This window comes from Oncorhynchus tshawytscha, unplaced genomic scaffold, assembly GCF_018296145.1.
Source record: "Oncorhynchus tshawytscha isolate Ot180627B unplaced genomic scaffold, Otsh_v2.0 Un_contig_1824_pilon_pilon, whole genome shotgun sequence".
NCBI lineage: Eukaryota > Metazoa > Chordata > Actinopteri > Salmoniformes > Salmonidae > Oncorhynchus > Oncorhynchus tshawytscha.
In genome coordinates, this window is record NW_024609829.1 from 1,089,855 (window position 1) to 1,105,639 (window position 15,785).

Sequence of the window (15,785 nt, forward strand, 5' to 3'; positions counted from 1 at the left end):
TACACAACCTGCTCCACAATTTCAAAGTGAAATAAATAATATAGTCAATTTTCTAAATGAATATACAAAATAAAATGCCTTGACTGCGTATGTCTTCACACCACGGAATTAATACTGTACTTGGTGGAAAGGGTGCAAGGAGTGTGTAGATTTTCACTGTAGGTCACATAACATCTCCATACATATATCATGGGACATGAGACAAAGCTGGCCTCCGCTTTCTGAAGGTCCTACAGGCTCCCAAAAGTGTGTCAGAAATCTCACACCAAACAACCTATAAACAACCAGAGGGCAGAAACACACACTATAAACAAAACCTTTGAAAGGCTGTGTCCTTTAGGCGGTGTGAGACATGTGCTGAATCATAATTACATGTTAGATCTGATACGTGTGGGGTCTCATATTAATATAGAATGTTGGTTTCTATTAAAAGGTTTGCCAGGGAGATAAAGAGTGCTGTAAACATGTTGTTGCAAGTTAACAGAGAGGAATAAGACACTGAACAATGGAGGTGCAGCAGAGGATTCGGCAGTTCAAGTGTGTGAAGAACAGAACTAAGTCTATACCCTTCAACTGCAGTGTGACAATACTCTCCAATCCAAATGGAATATATAGCTAATTATAAACCGAGTAGTTTGGGTCCTGGATGCAGATTGGCTGAAACAGCATTCCAGCCGTGTGTATATCAGACAATAAACCATGGGTATGATGCAAAACTACTTGTTTACTGAACAGAAATAGGCCTATGCCCTTCAACTGCAGTGTAACAATACTCTTCAATCCAATTGGAACATTTCTTTTCTAATCTGACTGTTGGTTTAATCTTACTGTTTGTTCCAAATTGGAAAATATTCTATACACTCTTAGAAAAAAAGGTTCTAAAAGGGTTCTTCAGCTGTCCCCATAAGAGAACCCTTTGAAGAACCCTTTTTGGTTGCAGGTAGATGTCACACCCTGACCTTAGTATTCTTTGTTTTCTTTGTTATTTTAGTTAGGTCAGGGTGTGACATGGGTGATCTATGTGTTTTTGTTTTGTCTAGGGGTTTTGTATGTTTATGGGGGTGTTTCCTATCTAGGTGTTTTTGTAAGTCTATGGTTGCCTAGATTGGTTCTCAATTAGAGGCAGCTGTCTATCGTCTCTGATTGGGAACCATATTTAGGCAGCCATAGTTTGTGGGTGATTGTTCCTCTTCTAGTGTTAACGTCACGGGACTGTTTCGTCTTCGTTCCGTTTTGTCGGTTTGTTGTTTTGTTCGGTGTTTAAGTATTACCATTATATATGGATTATCATCACGCTGCATCTTGGTCCTCCTCTCTTTCACTCGAAGACAGTCGTTACAGTAGAACCATTTTGGTTCCATGTAGGACCCTTTTCACAGAGGATTCTGCGTGGAAACAAAAAGGGTCCTCCTATGGGGACAGACGAAAACCCTTTTTGGAAGCCTTTTTTATAAGAGTATGCAAGTTGTTGCCAATGATTAACTGATTAGCAGATTAAGCAGATCAACTATCCATTTGATGGGAGTCACAATTCATAATCATAAACTATAATGACCCATAAATCTAGATATGTCCAATTAGTTCTGAAATGTGTGTGTATTAGGGCTATGCTGCGCTGTCCCTAATGCTACACTCTTAGAAAAAAGGGTTCCAAGAGGGTTCTTCGGCTGTCCCCATAGGAGAACCCTTTTTGGTTTCAGGTAGAACCATTTTTGATTCCAGGTAGAACTCTGGGTTCCATGTTGAACCCTCCTGCCTTGATTTACCTTTTGCCTGCCCGTTGTACTGTAATAAACTCTGAGACTCGTACTATCTGCCTCCTGTGTCTGCATCATGGGTCTTTGCCTGAGCCGTGATAGTATGAAATGGCCAAGACTAACCCAGTAGACTCGGACCAGCTCCGCAACGTTGTCTCCTCCCAAGCAACCACCATTGGAAGACACAAGAAGTTACTGCAAAGCCTTATGGAGGGACTCCATACCCTGGCAGAACTCCATGACCATGCATTCAATACATTGCTGGATCAATTCCCTGGATTCCCTACTAGGCAGCAAGCCACAACAGTAACCCAGCCATCAGTGGCGCTTCTTGCTAGCCTACCCCGGTGTCCCGAGAACCTTGCTTACCTCATCCGGAGTGCTACGCTGGATATTCTGGAACCAGTGCTCCTTCGTCTTCAACCTGCAGCCTTCTTCGTGCCCCTCGAACCGCTCGAAGATAGCGTACCTCATTACGCTGATGTCCGGGAGGGCACTCGCTGGCGGTGTGGGAGCAACCGTCCACCGTTTGTCTCAGTCTGGAGGAGGTAGTTGTGGAGGTACGAAATCTGTTTGATTCTTCGTTGTCCGGGACTCCAACTACGTCAAGACTCCTGTAGTGTGTCAGACTACGTAGTGGATTTTTGCACGTTGGTGGCTGAGAGTTCCTGGAAACCAGAAGCCTTTTTCGACACGTTCCTTCATGGATTATCGGAGGTTAAAGACAAGCTTGCAGCCCGGGAGCTTCCAATGGCCCTCGTCTCCCTCATCACCTTGACCTTCCAGATGTGCGGCTACGGGAATGTTGGAAGGAGAGGAGGTCTGTTCCTAGTCACACTCGCTCATCCACTGCTCCCACCTCGTGGCTGCACTCATCTGGGGTATAGAGATCCACTTCCTTATGGGGGAGGTCTGGCTAACCGGATGTTGGTCCCAGACCCTGCCAATTCCCCGGTCCTGTAATGGGCACATTCCTCGAGACTGACCTGCCATCCAGGCTCCCGTCGGACACTGGCTTTCATCCAACAACGCTTTTGGTGCCTTCCATGGTTCCTGATATCTCCGCATTTGTCTCAGCCTGCACTGTGTGTGCACAAAATAAGACTCCACGACAGCTCTGGCTGGCCTTCTTCAACCACTCCCTGTTCCTCATGGCCCCTGGTCCCATATATCCCTGGACATTGTTACTGGTTTTCCTCCGTCAGATGGCAACACCACAATCCTGATGGTGGTGGATAGGTTTTCTAAAGCAGCCCATTTTATTCCCCTTCCAAAGTTAACCTCAGCCTAGGAGACTGCTCAGTTCATGGTGCAGCACGTCTTCTGGAAGGCGTTCTGCACCCTCATTGGGTCGTTGGACAGCCTGTCCTTTGGTTTTCACCCCCAATCTAACGGCCAGTTGGAGCAAGCCAATCAGGACCTGGAGACGGTTCTTCGTTGCCTCGTCTCCGCCAACCCCACCACCTGGAGCCAGCAACTTGTGTGGGTGGAATTCGCCCTTAACACCCTTCCCTGCTCGGCCACTGGTCTCTCACCCTTTGAGTGTTCCTTGGGATATCAGCTCCCCCTTTTCCCTGAGCAAGAGAAAGAAGTCAGCATATCCTCTTTCCAGATGTTCGTCCGGCGCTATCGCCGTACCTGGAAGAGAGCCCGGCCACTCTTCTGAAGACCACATCCAGGTATCGCAACAGACGGATTTCCGCCAGACACCTGCTCCCCGCTATCAGCTTGGGCACAGGGTATGGCTTTCCACTCGGGACCTGCCCCTCCGGGAGGAGTCCTGGAAACTTTCCCCCTGTTCCATCGGCCCTTTCCCCATCTCTAAAATCCTTAGCCCCTCTGCTGTTTGTCTTCTGTTGTCCCGCACCCTCCGTATACATGCCACGTTTCATGTGTCTAGGATTAAACCTCTACCTCACAGCACCTTTGTCTCCTGTCTCATCTTGTCCTGTCAAGTCCTACCAGCGTGTTGCCCTGTTTCCTGTGCTCTAGTTTTTGTTTTCTCCTAGTCTTCCCAGTTCTGACCTTTCTGCCTGTCCTGACCCTGATCCTGCCTGCCATCATGTACCTGCCTGACTCTGATTTGGATTACGACTCTTTGCCTGCCTTGACTTACCTTTTGCCTGCCCCTTGTACTATAATAAACTGAAACGTGTAGTATCCACCTCATGTGTCTGCATCTGCGTCTTAGCCTGAGCCTTGATAGGTTCTCCTATGGGGACAGCCGAAGAACTCTTTTAAGTTCTACATGGCACCTAATAGTGTATTTGGTGACCTAACCAGGAAGATAGTGGCCCTGCAGCAACTCAGGTCAGAGGTGTTGACCCATGCTCTTTTGTTCTTTGAATTTGTAAAGTGATATTTCTAAGTAAGATGTTAAGATGTTCCTGTTCGAATGCTTTTCTCTCTCTGTGTGTGTGTGTGTGTGTGTGCAACGTGCACTTAGAGGTCAACATAACATACTAAGTGTACATTTCTGTGGGAGGGTGTGCTTGCTTTTGTACATTCGTGCATGTAGGGGGGCATAAACTTAATCCTTCCCTTTCCCCGCCAAACCTGACATTCATCCCTATTTGGGAGCATCTAGGGTTGTTCAGTCCCAGTCTATGTAAAAATAGACTGAAGTGAAGCCTACGGAGAACACTTGTTTACTCATTGTATGTGATGCTGGCTACCATCTGTTAGCGGGTATCTGCCCACCCATCGTAGATACAGCCAGAGAGGGCCATGTGATCCTCAACAGGGTTTAAAAGCTTATGGTTCCAACAGAGACTGATATACAATACAATCCCACATTGTCCCCCCATCTCAAGTCCACACTGCACCACTCTGGGTAAGTCTGCATGTTGTGTGTTTACATACAGAATCAATTTCTATGCAGGAAACAATTTAACTCTTTGGCTCTATTGCTTATAGGTGGTACACTATGTAAAATCATATGAATTACTATGCATTTTATAGACAACAGGGAATATTTACTTTGATTTTTCCATGGTACTCCACATACATTTACGCAGGTAAATTCTAAAGATGTCAGACACAGAAGAGGTTGACTATGAGTAAGTAAATGACCAGTTCATCAATTGAATCATCTGTATTCTGTCTACCAGTTGTTATTTATTTGTTGATCAATGCTTGTGAGTGATTCCATAATGGAATTGGATCATAACACAATTATTTTGATCTGTTATTCTTTCAGGGAGAAAGAACGTAAGTCATGGCATCAATTCAAATATTATCTTGGGGAAAAACAACATAACTAAATGCTGATATAACTAAGTACTGTGAATTAAGACGTACTTTAGGCAGTAAGGGCTCAGGTGCAGCTACAGGTACAGTATGTCAACGTTTCATTATGGGGGATAGTGAAAATCGTTTAGAATTTTATTTCATCCATTGCTAATACACAGTATATGATTTTTACAGAACGCTTAAGAATAATCTAGGCACAACTAATTGCTGATGTGAGTGTCTAAATACAGTTTAGTGTAAAATATACTTTATACTGATTTATTATTGTTTGTTTACATAGCTGTCCATGCTGCTGTTGTGTTCATGTACTGCTTTCACATGTGGCTGGTACTGAACCTAATGATCTTCCTTCTCTGTGCATGTGGTCAGAAGGAGAGGAGGATATTGTTGGTATGTATTACAAACAATATCTTTCAGAACCAGTGATTTTAGTAGGCTATTTACTATAAAAACCCAATAATGTAATACTATTATATTGAATGTAAAAGGACATTATTGAATTGTCTGAATTAAAACTTCGAAGCAATTATTAGTTCTGCCACTTTGTTACCCTTTTTACACACCACAGCTTCCTCTACAGCTTGAGTCACCAAAAAAGCAGAGTCCACTAAGCCCCTGGCATCTCCACTAGAGTGCACAAATTAGCCATGGGACTACTGTATAGCTACCGCTGTGGTATAAGCTTCTGCGCCATACAGACCACTTTTGTCTTTGGCCCTCAGGTCGACCATCCCAACCCCACTTCCCTTCCTTGCCTCTGTCTCCGCCTGCCCACTAAGCATGTTCCCTGGGGAATTGTTTTATTATGATTTTTTTACTTGAAAGGTATGCTGGTGCCTGGGTTACCCATCACCTATCTCTATTTCTGTCCCGTCTTGTCGCCAAGCTGTTGGGCTTCAGCGCGGCTGTCCCTGACTTCAACAAGCACATGTTTCATCCTCATGTGGAGTTCGAGTTGGTGTTATAGTGCTATGTGGGTCAGGTAGTCCAGAATAGGGGACCCTAGGGGAAAGACGCACAATGGGCCAAGATAGATATCTTGGGCCAAGATAGAACTCCTGGTGATGCGGTTCATGTTTCCCTCTAAGCGGAGCAACGGAGTCACTGTTACCGACTGCTGTGCTGTGACTGGCACTCGGACTGAGGAATGAATGGTGACCTTTGATATTCAGGCATGAAATCCACTGATGGCAACAGCGAGAGAGCTTTAGAGAGCTGTATCCCTCTACCTGGAGTGCTGCTCACATTGAGGACACCAATCCTCACGAAGGAATAAAAGTCAGCTGTGCGGTTACACTCAGTCAATTCACAGTGTGTGAAAAAGGGTTGACAAACTGGCAGAAATAATTACTTTGATTAACAAAAAAATATAATGCTGTCTTTAATCACTACTTTGCCTTTCTAGTTAGTGCGTTGCTTATATTCCTACTCTGTATGCCCATGTCTTGGCTTGAGAATCACAATATGCGCTGGCTTTGCAACAGACGGAGGAGGAGGTTGCTGAGGAGAAGGAGGAGGTAGAATGTAGTACTGCATGTGCTCATGCATGCAAGCTAGCTAGCCTAGTGACACTGAGAGTAGCAACTATACATACTGTATACACACACACACACACACACACACACACACACACACACACACACACACACACACACACACACACACACACACACACACACACACACACATTTCACCTGTTTGTATTGATCCTGACAGCATGGCTGTTTCAGTGAAATGTAATTATGTATATTCTCAAGATGGAATAGGATAGTAGGGTTCAATGCTCTACATTGCTCTTGATATCAGGGCTCCCGGGTGGCGCAGTGGTCTAAAGGCTGAATATCAGTGCAAGAGGCGTCACTATAGTCCCTGGTTTGAATCCAAGCTGTATCACATCCGGCCGTGATTGGGAGTCCCAAGGGGCGGCGCTCAATTGGCCCAGCGTCGTCCGGGTTTGGCCCGGGGTAGGCCGTCATTGTAAATAAGATTTTGTTCCTAACTGACTTGCCTAGTTAAATAAAGGTGACATTTAAAAAAATGAGATCAGGTTAAATTAAAGATAACAAAGTGAGCACTTTGCTCTATTTAATATTACATCCAAAACTTTATTTAGAATATGGAAGCTACAGTATTTGTTTTTTGAAAACCACATTCTTGGTGGGAAAAAAAACATTACTGTTTGACATGCATGACGGGGCAAATGTGTTAGAAAAGCCTGTATGGATGAGGTACAACACAGCTAGCAGAGGAGAGATGTCAGCAGGGGCTGGGGCGGGGAGAGGAGGGGTGATCAAGCAGGTCACAGACCCTTTTTCTAATCTGGTTTAGCACCGCTGTTCCCCTGGGCTTCCGTGGGTCTTATCATGGCTCAATTTCAGTCTCTGCTCTCGGCACCTTTTCACATCTGTCATAGTTGACATTGTATTGACCCTTGGCTTCTTTTACCAGATGCCGAGGGGGAGCAAGAGGAAGGAGGTAGGTGAAGGCCTATCAATCAATACCGGGTTATGAAAGAATGTGTGAAAGTTACATTTGTGTGTGAAAGTTAAACATGGACCAGTTTTGGAATGTTCTGTCAAGTACATTTAATGATGTCATTAACTGAGTTCTCCTTTTTCCCACTCGGGAAGAAGGTTGGGCAAAACCTAAACCAAAGTAAGATTCAAAATTAATTTGGATAATCTGAACTCCGTTTAGGAAATATTTCACATCCAAGAGAAAACTGTTGTATTTTGTATCATCCTCAGACCAGCCTTCATGCCTCAGACCAGCCTGGTGCCTCCCAAAATTCCAGATGGCGAGAAAGTGGACTTTGATGTCAGTTTGCCTCACTGTAGCTACACAAGTATACTGAATATAAGGACCTATACTGACCTGGAGTTCGATCAAGTTGCCCCTAACCACTGACAGATATTTTTTTATCACCTAATGGTTAAGATTAGGATGGAGTTGTAGGGGTTATCTGATCCTAGATCTGTGGTTAAGTTCAAATTCTACCTCGAGCAACTGACCATGTCCTCCCTGCAAGTCTTCTCACCATGTCCTCTGACCTCTCATCCTTGAACCTGTCCTGCCTGTAGGATATCCACCGCAAGCGTATGGAGAAGGACCTGACTGAGCTGCAGACGCTTATCGAGGCCCATTTTGAGAGTCGCAAGAAGGAAGAAGAGGAGCTCATTAACCTCACTGATCGTATTGTGAGATACTGTTACATCATTCTGTGTTCAGACAGCCTACTGATACATCCTTCTGTGTTCAGACAGCCTACTGATACATCATTCTGTGTTCAGACAGCCTACTGATACATCCTTCTGTGTTCAGACAGCCTACTGATACATCATTCTGTGTTCAGACAGCCTACTGATACATCATTCTGTGTTCAGACAGCCTACTGATACATCCTTCTGTGTTCAGACAGCCTACTGATACATCATTCTGTGTTCAGACAGCCTACTGATACATCATTCTGTGATCAGATAGCCTACTGTTATATCATTCTGTGTTCAGATAGCCTACTGATACATCATTCTGTGTTCAGATAGCCTACTGTTATATCATTCTGTGTTCAGACAGCCTACTGATACATCATTCTGTGTTCAGATGGCCTACTGCTTGCTCTGTCATTGCCTCACATACAGTTCTAGTCAAATACTTTTGGTGATGATACATGGATACATAAATAGGGATATCTGAGGTGGTGGGGAAAGTACCCAATTGTCATACTTCAGTAAAATTAAAGATACCTTAATAGAAAATGACTCAAGTAAAAGTGAAAGTCACGCAGTACAATAACGACTTGAGAAAAAGTCTAAAAGTATTTGGTTTTAAATATACTTAAGTATCAAAAGTAAATGTAATTGCTAAAATGTACTTAAGTGTCAAAAGTAAAAGTATAAATCATTTAAAATTCCTTATATTAAGCAAAGCAGACGGTCCAACTCTCATACATAATTTACAAATGAAGCATTTGTTTAGTGAGCCCCCCAGATCAGATGCATCAGGGATGACCAGGGATGTTCTCTTGATAAGTGTGTGAATTAGACCATTTTCCTGTCCTGCTAAGCATTCAAAATGTAACAAGTACTTTTGGGTGTCAGGGAAAATGTATGGAGTAAAAAGTACAGAATTTTCTTTAGGATTGTAGTGAAGTAAAAGTAAAAGTAGTCAAAATATTAATAGTACCCCTAAAACATTTTTTTTAAATAAATAAATATTAATAGTACAGATACTCCAAAAAACAACATAAGTAGTACTTTAAAGTATTTTTACTGAAGTACTTTACACCACTGGATATCTGTGCGATGGGGTTATGACTAATCTTATACTATCCCCTCTGTATCTCAGGAGAAGCGCAGGTCTGAGAGAGCAGAGCAAGTGAGGATCCGAACGGAGAAAGAAAAGGAGCGTCAGAACAGAATAAACGTGAGTGTCCCCATTGCAACACAAGGATCGCCAGGGGACAGCGTGAACACTGCACATTAGTAGAAGGTAGGACAACTGTGCAAACGTTGTAGTTATTCTCCCATCTCCAGGAGGAAAAGGCAAGAAAGGAGGAAGAGGAATTTAAGAAGAAAGCAGAGGATGACGCCAAGAAAAAAAAGGTCCTCACCAACTTGCAGTTCAGCGGGTACAAGGTGACAGAAATCATCCAAAAACACCCTTACAGCACCAGACTTTCTGAATTGTTACCAGAGTCTAATGTATAGCTAATATCTGTACATCTCGTTATACTGTAACTACAGACAGAAAAGAAAGGTGGGCCGAAAAAGAAAACAGAGCGAGAGAAGAAGAGAGCGATCTTAAGTGAACGGCATAAGGAGCTGAATATTGACCATCTCAAAGAGGACAAATTAAGGCATGGTTGAGAAAAAGCTTTACACTGGCATGTAGTGATAATATACAGTATGAAAGGGGTATTATCCAATTATTATTAATGTTATAATCTCACCCCAACGAGATGAATGACTACTCTCTCATTATGCTACAGATATTCAGTTAAACACTGAGCAGCATTATAGGATTGTCCTAATTTCTGCAATTTTCATTTTTTTCCCCACTCTCTCCCTCATATAGAGAGAAGGCTACTGAACTGTGGAAGTGGATACATCAACTTGAGGCAGAGAAATTTGATCTCCAGTACAAACACTCCCGACAGAAATATGATGTAAGATTATGCCACTTTCTTTTCATTCTAGACTTTAGGCTATAGCATCAAACTGAAATGAAAAATGATATGTGCATATGATTCACATGAAAGTGAAAGTATAAGCATGCTTTTAATTTTTTTTTTCATAAATACCAGCCTTGCTAACTCCTCCTGTGACACGAGTAGAGATTTGATATACTGCTTTCGTATAAATTAACATGCACAACACCACAAAAGCTCGCCCTCTTTATAACTAGAGTTCATTCAAGATCTGGTAACTATATCTCAATGGACATGACAGGGAGGCATAGACAAGACAATTGGCTGTGATCCAAGAGAAATATCAAGACATACGTTAGATGTTGATTAAAGATTTTATTTATTAGGATCCCCATTAGCCGACGCCGACGGCGACTGCTAGTCTTACTGGGGTCCGACACATAACGAAAAAGACAGTACAGACAAACAACATAAAGACTTTACAATTGTCATACCTTTAAAAACATTAACATGTAGTGTGTGTGTAGATGGTTGTGTTCACTGTCAAAACTCTCATTTATATAGGTCACCGTACTCAGGAATCGAGTCAGCGATCATCAGAAAGTGTAAGTACAAAAGACATGACCTTAGATACCAGTGGCGGCGCGGCGTGTGTCGTTTAACGTTAGGGAGGAGCATGGCCTTATTTCTATTCAAATCAAATCCAATTTTATTTGTCACATACACATGGTTAGCAGGTGTTAATGCGAGTGTAGCTAAATGCTTGTGCCTCTAGTTCCGACCGCCCAGTAATCTAACAATTTCACAACAACTACCTTATACACACAAGTGTGAAAGAATGAATAAGAATATGTACATAAAAATATATATGGATGAGTGATGGCCGAACGGCATAGGCAAGATGCAGTAGATGGTATAGAGTACAGTATATACATTTGAGTTGAGTAGTGAAGGGTATGTAAACATTATATAAAGTGGCATAGTTTAAAGTGACTAGTGATACATTTATTACGTCCATTTTTTTGTTATTAAAGTGGCTAGAGATTGAGTCAGTATGTTGGCAGCAGCCACTCAATGTTAGTGATGGCTGTTTAACAGTAAGATGGCCTTGAGATAAAAGCTCTTTTTCAGTCTCTCGGTCCCAGCTTTGATGCACCTGTAGTGACCTCGCCTTCTGGATGATAGTGGGGTGAACAGGCAGTGGCTCGGGTGGTTGTTGTCCTTGATGATCTTTTTGGCCTTCCTGTGACATCGGGTGGTGTACGTGTCCTGGAGAGCAGGTAGTTTGCCCTGGTGATGCGTTGTGCAGACCTTACTATTACAGCATATTGGATGACTGTCGTTCATATTCCATTCACCCAGCTCAATGTAACATTGGTAGGTTTAGTTACTACATGATACTTCAATTTGCCCTATACCGATCATGAGGTTGCTACAACCTAGCCCACAAACAAACGTTTATAACAGGTTGAAAGACAAATTGCGGTCATCAAGGGGACAGATAGTGACACACACAATACCGCCTTGCACAGTCTTGCATGCATCTAGCCCGCTGGGGAGTAATCCTTCATCTTAACAGTTGCAAAATGGACAACTAAAACAAGAGTTTCTATTGGACAAAGGCAGGTCCCCTCCCTGTTTCGTTCCATTTTACAGTGTACAGAAGCAGTTTGCCAGTTACATCAGAGGGCCCCGGGGCAATAAATGTATAAAACTGAAAGCTTACCTTGACTTGGAAGAGTTGCAGTGTTGGATAGCCTTAGCCAACTAGCTGACATAAATAGTATTACACTAAGTGAAAGGTAAACTGCTTCTCAATGTTTTTAGAAATTAATTCTCTCTCTTTGAGTTAACTACTCACCACACTTTATTAACTGCAGCACTCGCTAATTGTAGCTTATGCTTTCAGCACTAGATTCATTCTCTGATACTTTGATTGGATGGACAACATGTCAGTTCATACTGCAAGAGCTCTGATAGGTTGGAGGACATCCTCCGGAAGTCGTCATGATTACAATGTAAGTCTATGGAAGGGGGTGAAAACCATGAGCCTCGTAGGTTTTGTATTGAAGTCAATATACCCAGAGGAGGACGGAAGCTAGCTGTCCTCCGTCTACACTATGGTGCTACCCTTGAGGGTGCTGTTGAGGATACTGTAGACCATTGCAAAACAGTGTGTTTTAATTAGTTATTTGCTGACGTTAATATATATAGTATAGTTTTCTCTTTAAAGGATAACTTTCTTATTCTTTCACTATATACATGTTCCTGAAATTCACTTAGTAAGATGGTCCTGCCCTTCCTCCTCTGAGAAGCCTCCACTTCTATATACTTAAACATACACAACACATTCCAAGAATCCTAATTTCCTCCTATATTTTCTATCTTGTAATTTCTTAATCATATTTGTAATTTCTAAACTCTCGATACTATGCCTAGTTTCCTTCCAGTAGTGATAATACCCTGCTAAGACTGATAAGCCATCCCAATGTAGAGGCTCACCTTGAGCCTAATCAAGTTTCTGCCCCCTCCTGTCTTTCCATCCCCTCCACCCTCCCTCCGCCTGTTGCCAGTTGTTTGAAGTGACTCTACGAACAGCTGCAGGCTGAGAGGAACTGAGAAGGGCTGGCGCTGTTGCACACCCAGCCTGCCGGGATCCAGACAACAAAGGCCTGGGGGTTAATTAAAGAAAATGGTCTGAGAAGAGAGCAGCCAATAGGGCGCCTGAACAACCAAAACAACAAATGCAAGCATGCACATCAACACGCACGCGCACGCACGCACACACACACACACACACACACACACACACACACACACACACACACACACACACACACACACACACACACACACACACACACACACACACACACACACACACACACACACACACACACACTGGAACTGCAACAGCTGAAAGGCCCCAAATCTACCTGTGAGGTCACAACTAGTAATACGCTCCACAATACAATACAGGAGACTTAACACGGGTATTCTAAACATATCCTACCTTCAGATACCTCGTGTAGGATATCTGAAGGCACTATATTTGGGTCTGATCTGACCATTTTAAACTAGCCTGAGCATGTCAGTAAGTGTCCTAAGAAGGACCTGAAACAGCTGTCATAAGGCTGCGGACCCCCACACTGTTGCTATTTTTCAATGGTTTCAGACCTGCACCACTTCAATCTGGGTGTTAATCAATACTATCGATATTCTCTAAAACATCCGTGTGTAATTTAATATCTGGGGAGGTGAACCGAATGCTGAAATCACACGTTGTGGCATGGTACATGTGGCGATGTGGAGTAAGGGGCCGGCTGGTTGCCAGCATAAAGCAAAAAGATCACTCACCAGAGTAGCTACATAAAATGAGTACGCAGTTATTCTCAGTCGCAGAGTCAAGCTCTATGAATTTGCTTAATCCCTGTCTCATGACACATTGTTTTCAACAGCCTTTACTGGCTTCTCTCTAAAGGGGCATCACATTCAAACAACCACTGCCAGGGTATGGGGACATGATCTGCACCATGCTACACATGCCTGGGGGCTTACACACATAAAAAGCACTGAACATGGCTTCATGGCTTCATTCAAAGGTTAGAATGAAGGTAACATATTTCAGGAGGAGAAGGCATGGCAGGTACCGTTGATAATGCATATGAAACGTGCGAATGCCTCCCCTTGTAAGCTGTTCCACATAAGTGGTACACGCATCTTGGGGATCAGACCACAACGGTTGTGCTGACTCTTCATTCTAACTACTATACGACACATTACCCATGTTTGTATAGTATAGCAGTGTATCTGAGAAGGGTAAACCAATTGCCATAGGACAACAAAGCCAAACACTTGGTAAGATTGTTTGTTTTCTGAATTCTTTCTTTCCCTATTTGGTTTACCTATTGGTATTGTACTGGGTTTCCCACTCATACCTTGCAGTGCCAACCTCTCAAGCAATGTAATTAGGTGGCTTGAGTGTGGATTCACTTGGAGACATACTTGTCTTCTTGGCTGGTGGGTGGCCTGGTTGATATAACAGTGCTAACCTTGTGTCTCTTCTCAGTACCAAGGGGACCAGGAGCAAACGGGGCTTGAGGAAATAATGTTGCAGATCAGAATTGAGACCATAGGAGTCCATTCCATTCATACCACTTTGCCCGATGGACATCCTGGTACTCTACAGACAAGGAAGACTTGTGGAATATTTTTCCGAAAAAATATTTGGAATTAATTTATGTGGATTGTTATTTTTAGGGAAAAATGTATCATAATAAACCAACAAAAATATGTTTGAAAGTCTCTTTCCTCGCGTGTGATGAGCAACAGCATAGATGACTAAGAAGATAAGATGGTGACCTTTCTTGTGTTGCAATGGAGGTAACAAAATGTTGAACATTGTTATGGCAACTTTATCCATTTTGAATCTCTTATCCTTTCAGTAAGGACATCAATATTCTAAATATTCACCCTGACAAACATATGGCATAAAGTCAGGTTTAGAAATGAGGGTTAAGGTTAAAGTGGCAATTAGCAGTTGAAACAACAACAAAGGTTATTCCTGCCAATGTTTAATTTATAAGTCCAAAAACGGATGTAGCAACAGCAGATTGGCTCTTTGAAGCGCCAATCAGCAGTTGAAACAATAACAAAGCATATTCTCTGCAACTGTTTCGGTAAAAGCTGAGGAATGGGGCTGGGGAAATATAACAACTCTCAAATTCATAGACAGAGCTATGGATGCAAGGCCTGGCCATCCATGATATCAACATTATAGTTTTAACTATGTTTTGAGGCTGTACAGTGTTTGTTTACATTTACTTAGTTTACAAACGTTGGAGTCATACAAGCTTATATTTTGCATTCTAATGGGGCATGACAGTTGAACTAAGCTCCAATAAATTATTAAATTATAAGTCAACTGCTTATTGCCCCTTAATCTTGCTCCTACCTGGCACGCAGGCGTCCCATCTAGAGCTCTGGAAATGCAAATGCGCTACGCTAAACGCTAATAGTATTAGTTAAAACGCAAACGTTCATTAAAATACACATGCAGGGTATTGAATTAAAGCTACACTCGTTGTGAATCCAGGCAACAAGTCAGATTTTTAAAATGCTTTTCGGCGAAAGCATGAGAAGCTATTATCTGATAGCATGTAACACCCCAAAAGACCCGCAGGGGATGTAAACAAAATAATTAGCATAGTCGGCGCTACACAAACCGCACAATAAAATATAAAACATTCATTACCTTTGACCATCTTCTTTGTTGGCACTCCTTGATGTCCCATAATCACTATTGGGTCTTTTTTTCGATTAAATTGGTCCATATATAGCCTAGATATTGATCTATGAAGACTGTGTGATAAACGGAAAAAAATAGCGTTTCATAACGTAACGTCATTTTTTAAAAGTAAAAAGTCGATGATAAACTTTCACAAAACACTTCGAAATACTTTTGTAATGCAACTTTAGGTATTAGTACACGTTAATAAGCGATAAAATTCATCAGGAGGCGATGTAAATTCTATAGGTGGCCGTCTGGAAAAAATGCCCGGAGAAATCTCAACCAAAACATCCTGTTGGAGGCCGGAGGGAATCGGTTCCCTTGGGTCGGTTCCGACCAA

General features: G+C 42.6%; 1 protein-coding gene across 6 annotated transcripts; it reads left to right on the plus strand.

The window, feature by feature from the left end:
- Positions 1 to 4,470: 4,470 nt before the first annotated feature.
- tnnt2b (troponin T type 2b (cardiac)) lies at positions 4,471 to 14,450 on the plus strand. Of its 6 annotated transcripts, none has more exons than XM_024426516.2 (14): positions 4,471 to 4,590; positions 4,775 to 4,816; positions 4,957 to 4,967; positions 5,379 to 5,399; positions 7,458 to 7,484; positions 7,643 to 7,664; positions 7,757 to 7,826; positions 8,090 to 8,206; positions 9,354 to 9,431; positions 9,542 to 9,643; positions 9,752 to 9,864; positions 10,083 to 10,173; positions 10,720 to 10,760; positions 14,225 to 14,450. In XM_024426516.2, exons 2-14 carry the CDS (start codon positions 4,788 to 4,790, stop codon positions 14,262 to 14,264), a joined length of 762 nt encoding a protein of 253 aa, XP_024282284.1. In that variant the 5' UTR covers positions 4,471 to 4,590; positions 4,775 to 4,787; the 3' UTR covers positions 14,265 to 14,450. The 6 variants fall into 6 exon arrangements, with proteins under 6 accessions (XP_024282284.1, XP_024282285.1, XP_024282282.1 ...); XM_024426517.2 differs by having other exon boundaries at positions 5,382 to 5,399; XM_024426514.2 differs by having other exon boundaries at positions 4,472 to 4,590; positions 7,640 to 7,664.
- Positions 14,451 to 15,785: the final 1,335 nt, after the last annotated feature.